Below are 23,306 nucleotides of genomic sequence, written 5' to 3'. Positions count from 1 at the left end.
TGCTGTTCAAACAAGTTTATCAGGTTTTCTAAAACCCTACAGTGACCTGTAAGAGGAGCAATAACAGGTGCAAAATGAGCAAAACACAGGAGAATTGAGTTTCTCCTCCGTCACCTTCAACTCTGTGTGGCGATGATCATTCCCTCAGTCCCACAAGTCAAGGTTGCCCCATCAAGAATAAGGATTAGATGTGCCCAGTCTCAGTTTTTAAGACCGAAAGCTGGAATGGCTAACTAAGGTGGCCACATGACTAGTTATGAAACAGAAACAAGGTTCTCTACATACAAGAGGCACAGAGAGAGAGGCTAACAGCTTCAACGGCAGCTTGTCAACCATGATGTTTAGGACTGCTGGCCCTTGATAACTCGAGGCTCTGTTGGGAGTTAATTCTGCTATAGTTTCAAGATAGCCCGGTGCTATGGGTCATGCCCAATTACAGCTTAGTTAAAATACAGTGGTGCCCCGCAAGACGAATGCCTCGCAAGACGGAAACCCGCTAGACGAAAGAGTTTTCCGTTTTGGAGGTGCTTCGCAAAACGAATTTCCTATGGGCTTGCTTCGCAAGACGAAAATGTCTTGCGAGTTCCTGCGGGTTTCCCCCCCCCGTTTTTTTCCCCCTTTTTCTAAGCCGATAAGCCGCTTATCCGATAAGCCGCTAAGCCGCTAATAGCGCTAAGCCGTCAATGGGCTTGCTTCGCAAGACGAAAAACCGCTAAACGAAGAGACTCGCGGGACGGATTCTTTTCGTCTTGCGAGGCACCACTGTATAGAGATAGCTAAAGCTTTGTCACTTTTCCTGCCAAGAGGCAAGTTATAGAGATCCCAGAACCATTACCTCCAGAAGGTAACAGTCTTCTTTAAGAAGAATTCGCCTATGTCAGCCTTGCTGGCTGGGGCTGATAGCTGTCCTTGGCCAGAACATCTGGAAAGCACCAGGTTAGCAGAGCCTGATCTATGTCCTGTCAACAGTCAGGTGCTCATGACAATCAACATGCAGTTTGCTCCCTGAACCTCTGCCAGACTAGCTACAATACTGCATGGTTGATTTAACCTAGGCAGAGACTTAAAAGGCAAGTATCACACTGATTTGTTGAAACTGCTTCTCTGCCTATCTTGCCAGCTTCCTGTCACTTCGTAGCCACAGGGGCACAGCCTTTGAGTTCAAGGTACAGCCTGGGAATGCAGCAATTAGTTAATATTGGCTATGCCACGTTTGAGGAAGTATGACAACACCTTATACCTTTACCTAAAGATATAGCCCTCGGGGAAATCTGAATTCCATCTGAAGTGCGTTAAGAACCATCCAAAAAGCAGTTTCTCTTATTCTCTGACCCATCAGTGGATTTTAAAGCACTACATGTAACTGATTATGTTAACAGTGATAAGGCAGAGATCATAAATAGCTACTATCAGGAATTGCAAATCTTGATATAGAGCAGTATTTCCCAAACATGGTCTCCGGCTGTTTCTGGACTACAATTCCCATCATCTGTGACTACTGGTCCTCCTAGCTAGGGATGATGGGAGTTATAGTTTAACAACAACTGTAGACTCAATTGGGAAACACTGATAAAGAGCCTTTAAATCAGGTGCGAGGAACCATTGGCCCACCAGGTGTCAGTGAACTACAATACCCATCATCCCTGGCCATTGGCTGTGCTTGCGAAGGCTGATGGGAGTTGTAGTCCAGCCACATCCAGAGGGCCAAATATCCCCACGCCTGTTCTAGATATTGACGCAGGTGTTTCCGATACAAGAAACAAGTCTGGTTTCCCACCCTTTTGACATTTTTCAGCGTCATCAATAACAATAACTCTTATTTGCCGCGAATACTGTTAACCTCAGCTACAACTTGATTACCTCCTCCCTAAGTTAACAAATGATCGCTTTCACCACACGATGCACGATGCAGATTGTATTTTCTCCTCGCTCTGCTTTCAATAATGAAAAGCAACATGAACTCAGGCCTGTTACCACTCTGCAGCCTTCTGTAACCTAGGAGGTGGATTTAGGGCACACAGCCTTGGGGCCCCCACAACTATTGTTTAGAATGGAGCACAAGAGGTAGGGGGGAGGAATTTTGGTGTCGCACAGGGCCACTGCTAACTTGGTGCCTTCCAGGTTGTCTACAACTCCCATCAACCCCAGCCAGCGCACTGATGGGAGTTGGGAAGCTGCCATAAAAGCTAAGCAACATTTTCTCCCAACACACTCAACGAGACTCCTATGTGTAACACTCAGGCAGCACCCTAAGGGTGATGTTTCTCCCACTTCTTGGCCAAACCACAACATTAGCCACGAATTATGCATATAGTTAACTCAGACATGTGGGAATATGTGGCCGTCCTGTTGTCGCTGGACCAAAACTCCCAACAACCCTTGTTAACATGGCAAGAATTGATGGGAGCTTTGACTTATCCAACACCTAGAGAACCACAGCTTCCCATTCCCTGGCGTTAACTCGTATTAACGTTATTATCTTAGAATCATAGAGTTGGAAGAGACCACAAGGGCCATGGAGTCCAACCCCCTGCCAAGCAGGAAACACCATCAGAGCACTCCTGACATATGGTTGTCAAGCCTCTGCTTAAAGACCTCCAAAGAAGGAGACTCCACCACACTCCTTGGCAGCAAATTCTACTGTCGAACAGCTCTGTACTGTGGCTACGTTTGTATTGATTTCAGTCCCCCCTCCCCCTGCATTGTCACAGTAACACATAGAATCATAGAGTTGGAAGAGACCACAAGGGCCATTGAGTCCAACCCCCTGCCAAGCAGGAAACGTTCAGTAACATAACATAAACGTTCAGTAATCTGCAGTTCTAACCAAGGCCACCTTGTTCCCAAAGTATTACAATCACACACACAAAAATTATAGTTGTTCCCTTTTAAGTGAACACCTTAGGATCCACCCATCCAGATATTGGACAATGACTCCCATCAGCCCCCGCCAATGGGAGTTTAGAATAAAAGGCACTTCAGTGCAAGTCCCCGACACCCTGCTTCTTCACAGTCATTCACTGCCATTCCCAAACCTGTTAAAAATCCTTTTCGAAGCTACCTAAATCTGGCATTAACAGTTAATGGGAAGACACGCCAAGCCAGACTTAGTGGGAATACACACTAAGTCAGCTGGAAGTAGTCTTGGACAGAGACTCCCAGACCAATTTCTATTTCTCGAACTTCCACAACTGGTTTTTATCCTCTGCGTTGCATGTCCTCATCTGCACGTCAGCCCGGCCCTCGGCAGTGCGGTAAGCGCTAAGGCATTTTGCCGAATGAGGGTGATAAATGGTCCCGTCTTCTCTAAAATGCCACACAATGTTTTCTGGGATAGCGGAGCCATCTTTCGGGCAGTTCCTCATGCCCACAAAATCCTTCTGGTCTGGAACTTCGGCGCAGAGCTCCGTCACGGAGTTGAACCGGATCTCCTTATTCGACGTGTACTCAAAGAACTGGTTTCCTCCTTGCCCGTGGCACCCGAAGAGGTTGATGTGGGCGCCGGTCGGGTTGTGCTCAGGAGAATTGTAGTCTAGGCACTCGGAAGAGATGCCCACGCTGCGGATGGCTCCGTGCCAACCAGGGCGGTCCTCTGGCACGTGCAAGTTCGGAAATATGTTTTTCAGGTACCAGTCGAAGTTCTGGCACTTCAGGCGCTGCCTCAAGAGCTTCCTTTCTGAGATGTCTCCGTAGTTCTCCTTCCGTGCCGGCGGATTCCTGTTGTAGAAGTGCTCTTTATACCCATCCATCCACACTTCCGCTGCCCGCGCCGTGTTCTGGAGGAAGTTGGGCCTGGCGTAGGGAGCGCGCTTGGGGAACACATGCCCCACGTGCGAACAGGGGTGAATCTCCAAGATGCCCCCACACTGCCACACCCGAAAGGAGAGCTCCAGGTTCTCTCCTCCCCAGACGTCCATCCCCATGTCGTAGGTGCCCAGGTATTCGAAGTACTTTTTGCTGACGGCAAAGAGGCCCCCGGCCATGGTGGGTGACCTGATGGGGTCGATTTTGGACTTGCGCCTCTGGCGCTCGTAGTCGGGGACCGAGTGCCACTGGAAGGTCAGGCGCCAGTCAAAGCCCCCGATCATGGGCTCGCCCGACTGCATGTAGAACTCGAAGGTGTTCCAGTCGATGGTGTCGATGACGGGGCAGACGACAGTGCTGACGTTCTGGCCGATCCTCTCCAGCAGCGGCTCCAGCCAGCCGGGGACACACTCGCAGTGGCAGTCGAGGAAGGTGAGGACGTCGCCGGTGGCGAAGGTGGCCCCGATCAGGCGCGCCCGGACCAGCCCTTCGCGCTTGTTGGTGCGGATCAGGCGCACCCTCTCCAGGCCGCTGACGTACTTCTCCAGCTGGCCCTTGAGGTAGGCCTTGTCGCTCAGGTCGTCCACCAAGATGATCTCCTTCAGCAGGACGGCCGGAGAGGTCTCCAGCACGCTGTGGACGGTGCGCAGCAGCGTGGACCAGGCCTCGTTGTAGAAGGCGATGACCACGGAGGTGGTGGGCAGCTGGCGGTAGCGGTAGGCCTTGGCTTTGCACTCGGCCATGCGCCCGTCCTGGATGTGGCGGTGCAGCGAGATCTTCTGGCTGAGATAGACGTTGAGGGCGTATTGCTCCACCAGATCCTCCTCCTCCTTCTTCTCCTCCGGGCTCAGCTGCAGGTGGGCAGCCTTGCCCCACTCCCCGGGGGCCGGAGGGTCCGGCGGCGCCTTCTGGTAGACGGGGCGGGCCAGGTCTTCGGGCCGCTCCGCCCCGTCGGAGAAGCGCCTCTCCCCGCCAGGAGAGCGCCTCTGGCCGGCCAGCGGGGGCGCCTGCAGGCTGGCCAGCGCCAGCGCCACGGCGAAGAAGGCCACGGCGGCCAGCAGCGCCAGCGCCACCGCGCAGCCCCGGCCCGGACACGGGCCCCGCCGGAGCCGCCGCATGGCGCCGCCTGAGGGACAGGGCCAACTTCGAGGGCGGCGGCGGCGGCGTCTCCTCAGGGGCTACCAGCTCCGGGCTCGCTCCTTCCCGGATACGGAGCGCCCAACTCCGAGGCGGCGGAGGAAGCGACCCACCCCCGGCCGCCTGTTCCTCCGCCTTCGCCGCGGCTCCTCGCGCCTCCCGGGCGCCCAGCGGTTCGCTCGCAAAGTTGTCCTTTAAAGGGAGGGAGAGGAGGAGGAGGAGGCGGCGGCGGCGAGCGAGGAGCTTCCTTCCCCTTCGGCCGTCCCACCTCCGGGCAACCGGCCACCTCCCTTCGCCTCAGCCGAAACGCCGCGCGCTCCGGCCCCGCCGCGCGCCCCGACCCGAGGAACGCGGGCAGCCGTCGGGCTCCGGCTGGGGAAGAAGGGGCGCTTGAGGGAGAGGAGGAGGCGAGCGGGCGAGCGAGGAGCTTCCTTCCCCTTCCCCTTCTCGCCCGCCCGCCTTTTCGGCCGTCCCACCTCCGGGCAACCGGCCACCTCCCTTCGCCTCAGCCGCCCCTCCACGCGCTCCGGCCGGAGGAACGCGGACAGCCGTCGGGCTCCGGGCTGGGGAGGAAGGGCGCTTGAGGGAGGGGAGAGCGGCGGTGGTGGGGCGGCTGGGGGTGAGGGGAGAGTGAGCCCCGGTTGGGGCAGGACGGCGGAGCGCGAGGTAGACGCGCCCAGTCGCGGCTGCCCTCTCGAGGCGGCCGCTTGGAGAGAGAGGGGGGGGGGCCCTTTTAGGGCCCTACCTGCCGCGGTGGGCGGGGCCAGAGGGGAAAGGGGCGGGGCCACAGCGCGACCCTCACCTTTTTCACGCTGCTAGCATAGAATCCTAGAGTTGGAAGAGACCACAAGGGCCATCGAGTCCAACCCCCTGCCAAGCAGGAAACACCATCAGAGCACTCCTGACATATGGTTGTCAAGCCTCTGCTTAAAGACCTCCAAAGAAGGAGACTCCACCACACTCCTTGGCAGCAAATCCCACTGTCGAACAGCTCTTACTTGTCAGGAAGTTCTTCCTAATGTTTAGGCGGAATCTTCTTTCTTGTAGTTTGGATCCATTGCTCCGTGTCCGCTTCTCTGGAGCAGCAGAAAACAACCTTTCTCCCTCCTCTATGTGACATCCTTTTATATATTTGAACATGGCTATCATATCACCCCTTAACCTCCTCTTCTCCAGGCTAAACATGCCCAGCTCCCTTAGCCGTTCCTCATAAGGCATCGTTTCCAGGCCTTTGACCATTTTGGTTGCCCTCCTCGGGACACGTTCCAGTTTGTCAGTGTCCTTCTCGAACTGTGGTGCACCGTAAGGGCACCGTAACAGCATCATCTTTTAAAATTGTAAACATCCCAATCCCAAAGAAGGGCAGTGCCAAAGAATGCGCCAACTACCACACAATTGCACTCCTTTCACACGCTAGCATGGTGATGCTTAAAATTCTACAACGCAGGCTTAAGCAGTATGTGGACCGAGAACTCCCTGAAATGCATTTCGTACAAAGATTACCATAATAAAGGACAAAAGTGGTAAGGACCTAACAGAAGCAGAAGATATCAAGAAGAGGTGGCAAGAATACACAGAGGAACTATACCAGAAAGATAGGGATGTCTCGTACACCCCAGGTAGTGCAGTTGCTGACCTTGAGCCAGACATCCTGGAGAGTGAAGTCAAATGGGCCTTAGAAAGCACTGCAAATAACAAGGCCAGTGGAAGTGTTGGTATTCCAGCTGAACTATTTAAATTTTTAAAAGATGATGCTGTTAAGGTGCTACACTCAATATGCCAGCAAGTTTGGAAAACTCAGCAGTGGCCAGAGGATTGGAGAAGATCAGTCTACATCCCAATCCCAAAGAAGGGCAGTGCCAAAGAATGCTCCAACTACTGCACAATTGCACTTATTTCACACGCTAGCAAGGTTATGCTTAAAATTCTACAAGGCAGGCTCAAGCAGTATGTGGACCGAGAACTCCCAGAAGTGCAAACTGGATTTAGAAGAGGCAGAGGAACCAGAGACCAAATTGCAAACATGCGCTGGATTATGGAGAAAGCTAGAGAGTTCCAGAAAGACATCTACTTCTGCTTCATTGACTATGCAAAAGCCTTTGACTGTGTCGACCACGGCAAACTATGGCAAGTTCTTAAAGAAATGGGAGTGCCTGATCACCTCATCTGTCTCCTGAGAAATCTCTATGTGGGACAATATGCTACAGTTAGAACTGGATATGGAACAACTGATTGGTTCAAAATTGGGAAAGGTGTACGACAAGGCTGTATATTGTCTCCCTGCTTATTTAATTTATATGCAGAATTCATCATGTGAAAGGCTGGGCTGGAGGAATCCCAAGCCGGAATTAAGATTGCCGGAAGAAATATCAACAACCTCAGATATGCAGATGACACAACCTTGATGGCAGAAAGTGAGGAGGAATTAAAGAACCTTTTAATGAGGGTGAAAGAGGAGAGAGCAACCTTGCCAACAAAGGTCCATATAGTTCAAGCTATGGTTTTCCCGGTAGTGATGTATGGAAGTGAGAGCTGGGCCATAAAGAAGGCTGATCGCCAAAGAATGGATGCTTTTGAATTCTGGTGCTGGAGGAGACTCTTGAGAGTCCCATGGACTGCAAGAAGATCAAACCTATCCATTCTGAAAGAAATCAGCCCTAAGTGCTCACTGGAAGGACAGATCCTGAAGCTGAGGCTCCAAGACTTTGGCCACCTCATGAGAAGAGAAGACTCCCTGGAAAAGACCCTGATGTTGGGAAGAAAGATGGAGGGCACAAGGAGAAGGGGACGGCAGAGGACGAGATGGTGGGACAGTGTTCTCGAAGCTACCAGCATGAGTTTGGCCAAACTGCGGGAGGCAGTAGAAGACAGGAGTGCCTGATGTACTCTGGTCCAGGGGGTCACGAAGAGTCGGACACAACTAAACAACAACAGCACCACTGGGGAGCTGGAAAGGGACCCCCACAGGTCATCTAGTCCAACCCCTCACCATGCAGGAATCAGAACCCTGGACTACCTGGCAACCTTGCCATAGGAGCCAACTCTTGGGGGCCCGAGGTTCTTGTGCCCCTCCCAATAAAATATTCGAGGCATCTGGGGGGCCCCTAAAGTTGATGGGCATTGCCATTCAGAGAGAGACGTCATGTGTCATGTCATGTGATCGTTTATGTTGGGAGTGGCTTCCCTGCCCCCCCCATATTTTATTCAAGTTGGCACCCCTGGTTCCAGCTTAGTCCTTGCAAATTATTGCTTTTGGTCATTATTGTGGTTTTGCCTGTTGCACTCTGCCCTGTACTTTGAGAGGAAGGGTGTTGTTGTTGTTGTTGTTTTAGAGATGTACTTGCCAGGCAAAAGAACTTGAGCCGTCAACACGAACTTCCTTTAAATGCAATTTTTCAATGGAGTTAGTATCAGTCAAGTGCAAAGTCACCTCGCCATCTAGAGCTCAGAGATGCTATTGCACACACTCCTCTCGCGACTTGTGCAGCTGTTAAGGCACAAAAGTTTTCAAGAGATGCCTTTGTCCCCCCTAGTTGCCCTCCAGATGTGTTGGACTGCAGTTCCCAACAGCAGCTCGTGGAAGCTGCAGGCCAGAATATCTGTTGCCTTGCGGCTTATGGGAGTTATCGTCCAAAACAATGTTATTACAATAATTAGCAAATTAATGTACTGTAACAAATGCCAAACTGGCTTTGAGGCAGATGACAAGCACAAAAACAGTTATAAAGTCCATGTGTAATAAAACGGTACACAATAAAACAATTTCTTCAAAACATTAGAAATACACATATTTAAAATACGCAATGAAGCAAGCCCACTAGAATGTGTAGCAATTAAAAGAGACATTAAAATGTCTGGAGTTTGAGAAGCTGCATGTTTGTCCTCATTCATGCAGCTCATAGTTAAACTGTGGAACTCATTGCCACAGGAAGCAGTGATGGCCACCACCAACAACAACTTCTTCTTCTTCTTCTTCTTCTTCTTCTTCTTCTTCTTCTTCTTCTTCTTCTTCTTCTGTGATCCCTCATAACCAAGTAAGATTGTCTTCCATAAACACAGTTTTAACAGTGAGTCCGTAAGAGACTGTGGAGGCCAATTCTGGATCCACACATCCTTCCACAGTGGGGACATTGGTTTCCAGGCGGGAGTTGATCACAGTGTGGATTTGCCAAACATGCCTTCCTCTTAGCATGTTTCTCCCTTGCGTCCTGAGTTCGAGTGTCTTCAAAGTCCATGACACCTCTGGTAAAGGCTGTTCTCCAACTGGAGCGCTCACAGGCCAGTGTTTCCCAGTTGTCAGTGTTTATACTACATTTTGAAAGATTTGCCTTGAGACAGTCTTTAAACCTCTTTTGTTGACCACCAGCATTACGCTTTCCATTTTTAAGTTGGGAATAGAGTTGTTGCTTTGGAAGACGATCATCAGGCATTCGCACAACATGACCAGTCCAACGATGTTGAAGAATTAAACACTGGTGATCTTTGCTTCTTCCAGTACAAAACATCCAATGCCATCTACGGTACTTGAGGGTCGAGTCCAAAAGATCCCGCCTGAGAAATGTCTTTACCCCTGTGGAGACGGTAGCACCGAAACAGCGGCACATGTCCTCCTGTCTTGTACTCTCTACAAAGACCTGAGGAATGAGATCATCACCCCACTCTTACTAACCATCCCAGGGCATTCAACCACTGCCACAATGTCTGAACCAGAGCAGCGCATGGAAATGCCGTTTACCTTTCCGCCAGAGTGGTACCTATTTATCTACTTGCGCTTTGACGTGCTTTCGAACTGCTAGGTTGGCAGGAGCAGGGACCGAGCAACGGGAGCTCACTCCGTCATGGGGATTCAAACCACTGACCTCCTGATCAGCAAGTCCTAGGCTCTGTGGTTTAACCCACAGCACCACCAGTGTCCCATAATGCTGCTGTTTATAGCATGACAAATAATGCTACTGATACGATACACATTCAAAGTATTTCCTCTTTTTTTATCAGAGTTGGCAAACTTTTTTGCTCTAACACATCGGTAGGCAAACTAGGGCCCAGGGGCCAGATGCAGCACATTCGCCTTCTAAATTCGGCCCGCAGACGGTCCGGGAATCTGTGTCTTTTTACATGAGTAGAATGTGTGCTTTGATTTAAAATGCATCTCTGGGTTATTTGTGGGGCACAGGAATTCATTCATTCCCCCCCCCCCAAATGTAGTCCGGCCTACCACATGGTCTGAGGGATGGTGGACCAGCCCACGGCTGAAAAAGGTTGCTGACCCCTGCTCTAACATATCAGGAATGTGGAAGCCCTAAAAGGCCTCGGCCCAGTATACCTGAAGGAGTGTCTCCACCCCCATCATTCATCCCGGACGCTGAGGTCCAGCGCCAAGGGCCTTCTGGCAGTTCCCTCCCTGCGAGAAGCCAAGTTACAGGGAACCAGGCAGAGGGCCTTCTCGGTGGTGGCACCCGCCCTGTGGAACACCCTCCCATCAGATGTCAAAGAGATAAACAACTACCTGACATTCAGAAGGCATCTGAAAGCAGCCCTGTTTAGGGAAGTTTTTAATGTGTGGCATTTTGATGTATTTTTAATCTTCATTGGAAGCCGCCCAGAGTGGCTGGGGAAACCCAGCCAGATGGGCTGGGTACAAATAATAAATTATTTTTATTATGGTGGAAGGACTTGTAAAGCCCAGAATGTCAGTTGCTTGTGATAGAGGGGGAAAGATGAGAAATCTTCAATGTGTGCTTCACAACTGCAGTTGTGGCCACTTAAAGGGTGGTCCCCCAAAAGGCCATGAACAAACACAAGAACATTAGGTTTCTGGATCAGGCCGCTAGCCCATCCAGCATCCTGCTGTCACGGGGCCAGCCAGATGGCCATTATGGCAAACCTGCAATCTGGACTTAAGCCCAATAGCATCTCTCCCCTCCTGTAGTTCCTGTTATGTACTGAAGTTCTCACCCTGGGCCAGCAGGGGGATACTGTAGATAGTTATGCAAATAAGGGATCGAAAGTGACATTCAGTGATTGGATAGTTTTAGAAAATTGTTACAGTTACGTTGTATTGGAGCTCTATATAAGCAGGCTGACTGAACCCTTCAGTTCAGTTCTGTTCTGGCCTGTGAATAAATAAGAGCTGTTTGAAGAATTGCTGTGTCGTCTGATATGTTCACCCACAACATAACAGTTCCCAGCATCACAATCTATGCCACAAACGTCCACAAGACAAAGGCTCTAAGCTTGTGTCTGCAGAACGGGCTAAAGCAGCTGAGCCAGACTAGATCACAAGGGAAATTGTAACCCGGGCATAACTCGAAACTCACGCTCATTAAACTGGTTTTGGCCCCAGGGCGCTGAATCGAGCAACAGTTCCCAGCTGAAAATAGATCTGCGTTCTTCCATCTGCCCTGCTGATTCACAAAGAAGCTTTTTAACTCAGCTGTTAAATCACCAGCTGCCGAAGAAAAGGCCTGTTGCCAATGAGTTATTGCTAGGATGTAAATATAATAAGGAGAGAAACAGCAGCAGGCTGTTGACAGCCTATCGCGGCTAATAATCCTTCATTAGAATGAGTTTTCCAGGAAGCACTAAGCTCAGATGTAATGGAGTCCTTTACAGAACCCTTTTAAATCAGGGGAAGTAATTGAATTTGCATCACTCAAATATTACTGCATTGTGTATATTGCAAACATATATTACTAAGATATATATAGGGAGGGGAAAAACTGTTAACTGATGCTAAACAGCAGAAAAAAGGGGGGAATTATGAAGCATTTCAACTTAAGAACAAGAATTGTGCTTGTAATATGTCCTTGAGAAAAATTTATTTCCTACTATGAAGCCCGTTTAAAATAAACACAAAAAGTGTGCATGGCTGAACCTATGGAACTCACTCCCACTGGCCACCAACCTGGATGGCTTTAAAATAATGTTAGACAAATTCTTGGGAGAAAAGCGATGACAACCTAGACAGCATCTTAAAAAGCAGAGACATCACCTTGCTGACAAAGGTCCGTATAGTTAAAGCTCTGGTTTTCCCAGTAGTGATCTATGGAAGTGAGAGCTGGACCATAAAGAAGGCTGATCACCGAAGAATGGATGCTTTTGAATTCTGGTGCTGGAGGAGACTCTTGAGAGTCCCATGGACTGCAAGAAGATCAAGCCTCTCCATTCTGAAGGAAATCAGCCCTGAGTGCTCCCTGGAAGGACAGATCCTGAAGCTGAGGCTCCAGTACTTTGGCCACCTCATGAGAAGAGAAGACTCCCTGGAAAAGACCCTGATGCTGGGAAAGATGGAGGGCACAAGGAGAAGGGGACGACAGAGGACGAGATGGTGGGACAGTGTTCTCGAAGCTATGAACATGAGTTTGACCAAACTGCGGGGGGCAGTGGAAGACAGGAGTGCCTGGCGTGCTCTGGTCCAGGGGGTCATGAAGAGTCGGACACAACTAAACAACTAAACAACAAAAGACTAACAGCGGCTGGCCTGTGCCTCTGTGCACAACAGGAGTCAACAATGCTTTTGAATGCCAGTTGCTGGAAACCACAGGAGGGGTAAAGATTCTTGTGCTCAGCTCTGGTCCTGCTTGCGGGTTTCCCATAGGCATCTGCTTGTTGTCATCTGTCTGTCTCAAGAAACAGTGAACTTCACCTCTGGGGATGAATCAAGCTGTGTCATGACCTCTCCAATTGGAGTGTTCTGGACCCGGGGATAACCCGAGTAACGCAATCCAGGTCTGGTCCCGAATCCAAGAGTTCTGCGAGGAGTCAGTCCAACTGGGCCAAGGCAGGAAACCAGGCAAGGTCAGGCACAGGATCACAGGCAGGTTCTGGCAAACAGCAACCTTGTTCCCACAACCTGGGAAAGGGTCCGACAGCCTTTTATCTCTGTTGGGGTAACAGCCAGTCCTGATCCCCCAGTAACTCACCTCCCTGTTTCGCCCAAAGGTGAGCACTCCTCCTGTGAGTACTCAGGTCTCTCCTTCTCTCAGACCTCAGTCTCTGCAGCTTGGGAGACGTCAGTGGGTGAGTAGACCCAGGGACCGCCTCAGCCTCCCCTGATCCAACTGGTAGTGGAGCAGCTGTAAGTGATGGCCCAGCTGAAGGCAACGAGGTCATCCCCGCATCTGGAGCCAGGACAGGCTCAGGCCCCTGACTCGGCCCAGCTGGTGCTTGTTGCAGGGGAACCTGTGCAGACTGGGGCACTTCAGAATCAGGCCCCAGACTTGGTTCAGGTGCCACCTGAGGCAAAGGATCCGGTGTAGACTGAGACTCCTCTTGCTCCGAGTCCGAGTCCGAGCTCCACCGTGTTCATGGAAGACAATCTTACTTGGCTACGAGTGCTCACCGAAGAAGAAGAAGAAGAAGAAGAAGAAGAAGAAGAAGAAGAAGAAGAATGAATGACCTGGGCAGTGTCTATGGAGGTCCAGGGCTGCTCAAATGACAATACCCTCCTCCCCTTGATCTCACTAATGTTCTTGTCCTGGAGTATTTGTCCTCCTTTGTTCCCCACCCTGCACTCACCTGGGGCTCCTAGAAGCTGTCTGCATACAACAGTGGCCACAATCCCAGAAACAGCTTCAACTGGCCGACTAAACCAGGCGTGGGTAGCCGATGGGTCTCAAACTCTCAGTGAGTTAGGGACTTCTACATTTGAAGATGGATGGAGCAGACAAGACTTAGAGTGGGTCCAACAGTCAAGAAGGCAATTCCTACACGTGATGTAGAGGGAGGTGAGGGGCAGATGGGGCTCCTGGGAAGGAAGACCATCTAGGAGAAGGAAAACTCTGATCCTAAACTTCCGCTGCTTTGAGAAAGGTTTTGGCAGTGAACCCTGATGAAAGATCTGTACCTTCTGCTTTGCAGGAAGAAGAAAACCCATGGTTGGCCACTGTGGGAACAGGATACTGAGCTAGATGGGCACCTTGGGCCTGATCCAGCAGGCCTCCTCCTCCTTCTTTTTAAAGCTTTTTAGCATTTATTAAATTCACTCTGTAAAAAAATCTGACACACATAGAACCAATAAAAGATAAGGAATGGAAAGTACCGTATTTTTTGCTCTATAAGACTCACTTTTCCCCTCCTAAAAAGTAAGGGGAAATGTGTGTGTGTGTGTGTGTGTGTGTGTGTGTGTGTGTGTGTTATGGAGCGAATGCAGGCTGCGCAGCTATCCCAGAAGCCAGAACAGCAAGAGGGATCGCTGCTTTCACTGCGTAGCGATCCCTCTTGCTGTTCTGGCTTCTGAGATTCAAAATATTTTTTTTCTTGTTTTCCTCCTCCAAAAACTAGGTGCGTCTTGTGGTTTGGTTCATCTTATAGAGCGAAAAATATGGTAACCCCACCAAAAGAAACTCTGCAGTACAAATTTAAATCCATACAATTTAAATTGGCTCAATCTTGAAGTGTAATCCAATGAGACTGAAGACGAGAGACTTGAGGTACTGGACAAGGTAGTAAAACACTCTTAGACCTTCTGGATCCTTGGACTGATTTACATCAATAAGAGAACCAATTTTTGATGTGGTAAAAGATGTGTGTTCATCACCAATTACAATTTCAAGCTCCTGCCAGCCAACTCTGTCAGGAGGCAGCCCTAAGGCATCATCTTCTTTCGTGATTTCACTGTCATCGATTATCCTCTTTAGCTCTTCTGTCACATGTTTGTGTACCTAGGCTTCTTTTCTGATCCTGACATCTTTTTTATAATTGCTGTTGTTTGCATATCTCAGTTTCCTGTCAGTGCAGAACTCGAGAAACTCGTGGCCGAACTTCCCCTTGTGCCTGTTGTAAACAAATAAATATGCCCTTTTTTTCCCTTATGGGGTATCCAAGAGCTCATACAGAGTCCTTACATAGGTTCCTTATTGGTAGGAGAGAATAACAGAGGCCAACCAGAGAATATTGAGAAGCAAAGCAGCTAATAAGCTTGATCTTTATTGATCTGTTGCAACAGAGTGCTCCCCTCACCTGCAGGAGGGAGGAGGAACCCAGAACAATAGAACATTCTATAGAGATGAGGTGGAGCGGCTGACAGAGTGGTGCAGAGCTAACAACTTGCTCATAAATACAAGGAAGACAAAGGAGCTTGTGGTGGACTTCAGGAGACAGAAGAGCAATGTCCAGCCACTTTTGATTGATGGGGTCTGCGTGGAGAGGGTAACAACGTTCAGATTTTGGGGCATTGAATTACAAGAGGATCTGTCCTGAGTGTCAACACAAGGGGGCTTGTGAAGAAGGCGCAGCAGAGACTGTACTTTTTGAGAATTCTAAGGAAAAACCATCTTCCGCAGAAACTGCCGCTTGCCTTCTATCACTGTGCCATTGAGAGCGTGCTCACTTATGGCTTATGTGTGTGGTACGGAAGCTGTACTACCCAGGACAGGATGGCGTTGTGCAGAGTTGTGAAGGCAGCAGAGAGCATTGTTGACTGCCCACTCTCCACCTTAGAACAGATTTATGCCACAAGGTGCCATAGGAAGGCACTGGACATAGTAAAAGATCCATTGCATCCTGGTCACTGTCTCTTCGAGCTCCTGCCGTCGGGACGGAGATACAGGACGATGAAGACAAGAACGAGCCGTCTTAAGAACAGCTTCTTCTCCAGAGCGATCTCGGCCCTGAATGGGAAGCCTGGACTTTGAAAGTCATCTAATTTTCCTTGCTGTACTATACTGTATTGTTTTAATTAGTGTTTTTATAGTTGTTTTGATTTTGTGTGGAGTGCCCTACCTGGGTGGATGGAGCAGCCAAGTAATTTCGTTGTCCCCGAGAGGGGGCAATGACAATAAAGATGATATTATTATTATTATTATTATTATTATTATTATTATTATTATTATTATTATATATTATTATTATTATTATTATTATTATTATTATTGGCACACAAGGCCTTATATAGACTTCTGGAATTGCCACCCTGTAGATCAAGACCAACCACAGAAACATCATACATACATCACAGAAGGGGTGTAACCTAAGACCACCCCTCAGATACATCATACCTACATCACAAAAAAGGCGGTCTTAAAACAGAAATTTGAATGTTGTTTTTCTTCTGTCGTTGTTTATCTCCTGTCTGGCAGGTTACTTGACTGGATACCCTGGGGAGCCTGGCCATTCTTTTGTTGTGATAAATACTTAGTTCCTGGGCCATGCCACAGGCTCACACCCTATTCAAACACAGACATACCCTTAAGACAGGATTTGCGAAGGAAAAGACAATGGGGAGGCTTTTCCATTTTCCTTTGACCTTGCAGAGAAAACATTTACTCAGTTTAGGAATCAAAATGGTCCAGGTTGGCCTTCCTGTGCTGTTCTATGTACGTGCTTGGTTGGTACACTTATGAATATTACCATATATCTAAGACCATAAAATTCCTATCACGTGCCCAACATAATAACGCAGATAGAAATTGCTCTCCATGGCCGCATATGCCCCACTGGCCCATCGAGACAACAGCATGCACTGCATCCAGCAGGCTCTTCTAATGTCCTGATGTTGATATGATGGGATCCTACACTGCATAAGGCTCCATAGGTCATGATATGGAGGGGGGGGCATGTCTTCTTCACCTTCTTCTTCGCTACAATATATCCATTTATTTCCAATTGTCAATATCAAAAGGGACTAAAATCTATAAAATTCATAGAAAATCAACGTGCCAATTTGCTCAATTTCTCTAGGACTCCATGACACCTTCCCTGTCCTCCATAATGCCTCAAGCAAGGTGTCAAGACCCTAATCCTGTCAAATCACTCTGCCAAGCCTTTCCTCCAGGCAATGCCAGTACATGGACCATTGTCTTCTCATCACCGGTACTCAGGATGTGCTTATCTGCGCATATCTCCAACTCTGCATATTCCCCCCTCCCTCCTCCATATGTTAATCCTGTGTAACCCAACCTCTTCTTAATGTATTCATGATGTAACTGGGATGTGTTTTGCACTGTATTCTGGGGCATGGAGGGAACTTTCAAAAGTTCATGTCATCCCTTTCTCGCTGTTCAATCTCGCCTTGAACCTGTTGCGCAATAAACTTGGATCTTCTGCAGCTTGCTCCTGTCTCCGGCTGAGCTCATTTTCCTCCTCAGGGACCCGCAGACTTAATCCAATGAGCTGGGTGGCAGAGCAGCCTCGCACCCAGATTTTACCATAACAGTCAGAACCAACCCTTTGAAATGTGCTGGTCACCTGGTGTTTTGAACTGAAGAGCCTCATTCCTCTTTCCCTAACACGCTCACGTTCCCACCAGAGGGGGCTAAATTCATGAGAAAAGTATCGCAGATCCTCTCTTCCGTTTGCTCCTGTTCGACATGTGAGTGACAGACCAAGAAAGCAGCTTGCGCCTCTGCCGGCATGCAGGCTGGAGACGCTGCAAGATTTAGTGCATTAATCAGATTCATTTGTCAAGGCGGCCGTCCTCCACAAGCTGAACTAGCAGTAAGGTAAAGGTAAAGGGACCCCTGACCATTAGGTCCAGTCGTGGCTGACTCTGGGGTTGCGGCGCTCATCTCGCTTTATTGGCCGAGGGAGTCAGTGTACAGCTTCCGGGTCATGTGGCCAGCAGGACTAAGACGCTTCTGGCGGACCAGAGCAGAGCACGGAAATGCCGTTTACCTTCCCGCCGGAGTGGTACCTATTTATCTACTTGCACTTTGATGTGCTTTCAAACTGCTAGGTGGGCAGGAGCAGGGACTGAGCAACGGGAGCTCACCCCGTCACAGGGATTCGAACCGTTGACCTTCTGATCGGCAAGTCCTAGGCTCTGTGGTTTAACCCACAGCGCCACCCGTGTCCCTAACTAGCAGTAAGTCTGACTAAACTCAGATAGGACTTACGGTATTTGTTCTGAGTTGGCATGCATTGGATTGCATTGTTTAAGAAGCAGTGTATTAAACAACAACAAAAGTGTCCCCAGTTAATCAGGAAACTGGTTTTGGTCTTTAAATACACACATTAAATATATATATATTGACCACCGTCTTAAAAGAGACACTACCTTAAAAGCAGAGACATCACCTTGCTGACAAAGTCCGTATAGTTAAAGCTATGGTTTTCCCAGTAGTGATGTATGGAAGTGAGAGCTGGATCATAAAGAAGGCTGATCGCCAAAGAATGAATGCTTTTGAATTCTGGTGCTGGAGGAGACTCTTGAGAGTCCCATGGACTGCAAGAAGATCCAACCTCTCCATTCTGAAGGAAATCAGCCCTGAGTGCTCACTGGAAGGACAGATCCTGAAGCTGAGGCTCCAAGACTTTGGCCACCTCAAGAGAAGAGAAGACTCCCTGGAAAAGACCCTGATGTTGGGAAAGATGGAGGGCACAAGGAGAAGGGGACGACAGAGAACGAGATGGTGGGACAGTGTTCTCGAAGCTACGAACATGAGTTTGACCAAACTGCGGGAGGCAGTGGAAGACAGGAGTGCCTGGCATGCTCTGGTCCATGGGGTCATGAAGAGTCGGACACAACTAAACAACAACCTGTGTCATCTTCCAAGAACAGACCAGCCATGCTGGCTGGGAGGGACTGATGGAAGTTTATCTGTTATTTCTTATTTCCTGCATTTACATCTCACTTTTTCCTCCAAGGAGCTCAAGGTGGTGTACATGGTTTTTCTCCTGCTCCTTGTTTAATCTACACAACAACCCTGAGAGCCAGGTTTAGGCTAAGAGGCCGTGACTGGCCCAAGGTCACCTAGTGAGTTTTGCAGCCAAGTGGTGATTTGAACCCTCATCTCCCAGGCCCAAATCCGAGATGCTGACCAATGAAGTCCCAAAAGTTTAAATCTCTACTCAGCTGCGACTTGGGGGGAAAATCCCTCTCTCAGCCAAAGTTTACTATAATATTGCTGTCAGGTCTTTGGAAGGCTATGGGGATAAAAACGCAATATGAAGCATTGTCTGGGTGTATCCTCATTCTGCCTCAAAGAGAATTCAGAACCAGAACGACTCAAGTATGTCACTCCAGCTACTCCCAAGTAGACCCATTAAATTAATTGTGAAGACATGTAAATTAATTTCAGTGGAGAGTAATCTGAGCAGATCTATACAGTGGTACCTCAGGTTACATACGCTTCAGGTTACAGACTCCGCTAACCCAGAAATAGTGCTTCAGGTTAAGAACTTTGCTTCAGATGAGAACAGAAATCGTGCTCCGGTGGTGCTACGGCAGCGGGAGGCCCCATTAGCTAAAGTGGTGCTTCAGGTTAAGAACAGTTTCAGGTTAAGTACAGACCTCCGGAACGAATTAAGTACTTAACCCGAGGTACCACTGTACTTGGATACAATCCAGAATAATTTGGCTGTTTTTCAGATTTCGCAAAATACCGTGTCCTTGGATTTAAACAAGAAACATACAATTCTGGTGGGTTTTTTTTGTTTTTTTTTTAAAAAGGTTTCTGGTTGAATAAAATAGAAAAAGGAGGGGGAATCGTTCTTATAAGTGCATGGAAGGGTTAGGCAGAGGAGGTCAGATTGCATCTATTTGCGGGAATTTGACCTTTGTTATACGATGGCCAACAGAGTCCCATTCACCAACGAACATTTTTTTACTCTATTTGCTGGAGGAAAAGGAGTAGGTAGGAAACGTACTCCCATTCCTCTTTCAGATGTAATTCCTCTCTGTGCACTCCTGTTCCTCTCCTTAATGGGAGCGCCATTTTTAGACTGAATGGCAGAGAACGAGCTCTGCCAAATCTATTGTAGGGTTAGGCAGTCAAGAGGAAACTTCGAGAACAACACCCATTGTGGGCAACCTCTGGGGTGGTCTTATTTATTTGTGGGTGTTTTCAGCGACATCACTGGGGGTATTTCCAGACAATCTGCTTATTGACTCTCCTTCCTGATTTGCTTAATAATAATAATAATAATAATATACAATTTTATTCATATCCCTCCGTCCCCAGCCAAAGCTGGGCTCAGAGCGGCTAACAACAATAAAACTAACACAACATTCTAAAATCAATTCATTTAAAAATCAATTCAGAATTAAATTAATGGCAACCATTGGGCTAGAGTTCTGTGAGGATTACCGAAGGAGGGGGTCAGACTGTGCCTTGGCCAAAGGCCTGGTGGAACAGCTCTGTCTTGCAGGCCCTGTGGAAAGATGTCAAGTCCCGCAGGGCCCTAGTCTCTTGGGACAGAGCGTTCCACCAGATCGGGGCCACAGCCGAAAAGGCCCTGGCTCTGGTTGAGGCCAGCCTAACCTCCCTGTGGCCTGGGATCTCCAAGATGTTTTTATTTGAAGACCGTAAGGTCCTCCATGGGACATACCAGGAGAGGCCGACCCGTAGGTATGAGGGTCCTGGGCCGTTTGCACCGAGTCTTTGTGGCCTTGGCTGTTTAGTGGACGTTCATCTCCGTTGGTCTGTGGGATTGACATTGCGTCGAAGGAAGGGTGACACCTCCCAGTACATTATTCCGTCCCTTCCCTTCTTACAGAAAGCCCGATCTTTTGGGGAAATAGGTTTGTTGCTCAAGAACCGCCAATCAATTGTAATTGCGGAAACCTGAATCAGACAGAATTCCACCTAGAAGCTGCCACAGCCTGGTAGCATCCTGACAAAACGATGTGTCCGTCCCACAGTTTTTTTTTTTTTTTTTTTGTGGGACTTCCTCTGCTTAATTGTCACTTAATTGCTCTACAGCGCAACAAAAGTGGGACCAAAAAAACCCCAAAATTAGAAGATCTGCAGAAAAAGGTGCAGGACATTACGGGATATGCTCCGATTGGAAACAATGTTTTATTTAAATTTATTTAAATTTATTTAAATTTATTTAAATAAATAGCCTTTCAGAAAAGCTGTCACTGTTGTCTCCCTTCCCTGAAAACTACAAAGGTTGAGGAACCTTCTTATGTATTTTTGTAGTAAGGACTGCATCTTTTTTTAAAGGAAACCTTCATGGTTGTAGGAATTGCAAATTTCTCATTGTGTGCTACTGAAATCTACAGAATTGCAGTTTTTTTTAAACGGGGTGTCATTTTCTTTTAAAACTAAAAACCTAGTACGTGGCTTGGTTGCTAGAACAATCTCTTTGATATATGGAGTTTCTACTGTTAAGTTTGATGCTCTTGATCTTTTTGTGGCAGCATTTTTTAAAAAACTGATTGGAAACGAGGCAGGAGTCACACCCTAAAACATGGGTAGGCAACCTAAGGCCCGGGGGCCGGATCCAGCCCAATCGCCTTCTCAATCCAGCCTGTGCATGGTCCGGAAATCAGTGTCTTTTTAGATGAGTAGAATGTGTGCTTTTATTTAAATTGCATCTCTGGGTTATATGTGTGGCATAGGAATTCGTTCATTTTTTCCCCTTCAAAATATAGTCCGGCCCCCCACAAAGTCTGAGGGACAGTGAACTGGCCCCCTGCTGAAAAAGTTCGCTGACCCCTGCCCTAAAACCTTTCCAGGCACATACATCAGACCCTCCAAATGTCCCTATTTTCCAGAGACAGTCCTGGCTTTACAGAAACCGTCTCCAGTTTCTGTTTTGATCCCAGAATGTCCCAGTTTTCCTGATGACATCCCTATTTTAATGGGAGACGGTTTGTTGGACGGTTTGGAGCTAAGCGACCCCCGATCCAATGCGATAAGTAACTGCACAACCTTTAGAAGACATCTGAATGCAGCCCTGTATGGGGAAATTTTTTAAAATGTTTAATGTTTTATTATGTTTATTATATATGTTGGAAGCCACCCGGAATGGCTGGGGCATAAACAATAAAATGCCTATTTTATTATTATTGATGTCCCTGTTTTCATTGGAGAAATGTTGGAGGGTATGCACAAAGTATTCAAAGTGGCAGGTTTTGCAAATAACGCAGCAGTTCTGTAAATCACAACCTCTGACTGTCTGCAAAATGGATGCGAGGAGAAAGAAAGAAAGAAAGAAAGAAAGAAAGAAAGAAAGAAAGAAAGGTCATATTTTCATTCCAAGGGGCAAAACAGGTACACAAAGGATTGGAATTGCTACGTCCATCTTCCTGTTTTCTTCCAAGCAAAAGCTTTGATTGTCCTTATTATTCAGCTTCTCATCCTGGGAGGAAGATGGTATCAGATTTGTCTAAGGCCTGCAGGATGTTTGCAAGATGCCATTTTCCACCTCCCCTACGCTGGGGCCACTGAGGAAATCCACTCTCCATATTTTCAGTAGCCAAGAGACTTTGACACCTCACTGACTGCAGCCTTGAATAAATGTGTGGCTAAAGGCCAAAGGTCACTGCAGATGGTGACACTGTATGGAAGTGAGAGCTGGACCATAAAGAAGGCTGATTGCCGAAGAATGGATGCTTTTGAATTCTGGTGCTGGAGGAGACTCTTGAGAGTCCCATGGACTGCAAGAAGATCAAATCCATCCATTCTCAAGGAAATCAGCCCTGAGTGCTCACTGGAAGGACAGATCCTGAAGCTGAGGCTCCAAGACTTTGGCCACCTCAGGAGAAGAGAGGACTCCCTGGAAAAGACCCTGATGCTGGGAAAGATGGAGGGCACAAGGAGAAGGGGGCGGCAGAGGACAAGATGATTGGACAGTGTTCTCGAAGCTACCAGCATGAGTTTGACCAAACTGCAGGAGGCAGTGGAAAACAGGAGGGCCTGGCGTGCTCTGGTCCAGGGGGTCACCAAGAGTCGGACACGACTAAACGACTAAACAACAACAACAAAAAGGCCAAAGGTGCTGGATTTTCCTTGGCGGACCTCTACTTTAAATTCTGGGATAAATTTGAGTTTTTGTCTGTGTTACTAATCTCTTCTTGACACTGCAGTCCTTTGCTAATCAATAGACTTGCTTGGCCATATCACATGGGTGTGGGTGTAAAACTGTAAATAGTGAGATCGGAAGGAAACACAGCATTATTGTTAATTTTGCAATATTAATTTTGTTATTAACAGTGGACATCAGCAAAACTGAAGCAGCTGGCAACACATACATCCTGAAATCAATTGGCAAGCCAATTAACACATGCAGTTTGATGAATCTATTATTCCCACAAAGCGACAGTACTGAACCTTTTTGCTGCAGTGCAATTGTTTTCACTTTGGAACCGTTCAAGAAGTGCAGTGCTTTGACTTCTGGATTGAATCAGCACCAGGGACATTTAGCATGCTACGTGGCCACTGGTAATAATGTAACTATCACCATCTGTACATTCCTACACTTTCTGCATCTTAGGAACAAAATAAAATAATTCCTTCCAGTAGCACCTTAGAGAGGGACGCTGGTGGCGCTGTGGGTTAAACCACAGATCCTAGGACTGTACCACTGTATTAAAAAAGAAAATGTAGGGAGCTATGTTGGTACATAATAATAAGAAGAAGAAGAAGAAGAAGAAGAAGCCGCAGGGCCTGAGACCTTTCTCTGAGGTGGGGCACCAG

The 23,306-nt window shown here is 48.1% G+C and overlaps 1 protein-coding gene, 1 long non-coding RNA gene and 1 pseudogene across 3 annotated transcripts; 1 reads left to right on the top strand and 2 right to left on the bottom strand.

Annotated features, from left to right (window-relative positions):
- Positions 1-2,652: 2,652 nt before the first annotated feature.
- Positions 2,653-5,047, bottom strand: LOC309325958 (polypeptide N-acetylgalactosaminyltransferase 4-like). The gene is made up of 2 exons (XM_081834384.1): positions 2,784-5,047; positions 2,653-2,697 (listed from the first exon to the last, which is right to left on the bottom strand). The coding sequence occupies exon 1, from the start codon at positions 4,920-4,922 to the stop codon at positions 3,171-3,173; it is 1,752 nt and encodes a 583-aa protein (XP_081690510.1). The 5' UTR covers positions 4,923-5,047; the 3' UTR covers positions 2,653-2,697; positions 2,784-3,170.
- A 9,225-nt stretch (positions 5,048-14,272) lies between these two features.
- Positions 14,273-14,938, bottom strand: LOC309352938 (protein mago nashi homolog pseudogene; annotated as a pseudogene). Its single transcript has 2 exons — positions 14,922-14,938; positions 14,273-14,715 (listed from the first exon to the last, which is right to left on the bottom strand). The product of its transcript is annotated as a protein mago nashi homolog pseudogene (transcript).
- Positions 14,939-14,945: 7 nt separating this feature from the next.
- Positions 14,946-15,739, top strand: LOC309326095. Its single transcript, XR_014150137.1, has 2 exons — positions 14,946-15,636; positions 15,678-15,739. It is a non-coding gene; the product is annotated as an uncharacterized lncRNA (long non-coding RNA).
- Positions 15,740-23,306: the final 7,567 nt, after the last annotated feature.

Source organism: Podarcis erhardii (assembly GCF_964252035.2).
Source record: "Podarcis erhardii genome assembly, chromosome: 12".
In the NCBI taxonomy this organism is placed as follows: domain Eukaryota; kingdom Metazoa; phylum Chordata; class Lepidosauria; order Squamata; family Lacertidae; genus Podarcis; species Podarcis erhardii.
This window is presented reverse-complemented; position numbering and strand designations above follow the sequence as displayed.

Bases quoted from the DNA above. Each gene is read 5' to 3' on its own strand.
- LOC309325958 (XM_081834384.1), bottom strand. From the start codon at position 4,922: ATGCGGCGGCTCCGGCGGGGCCCGTGTCCGGGCCGGGGCTGCGCGGTG.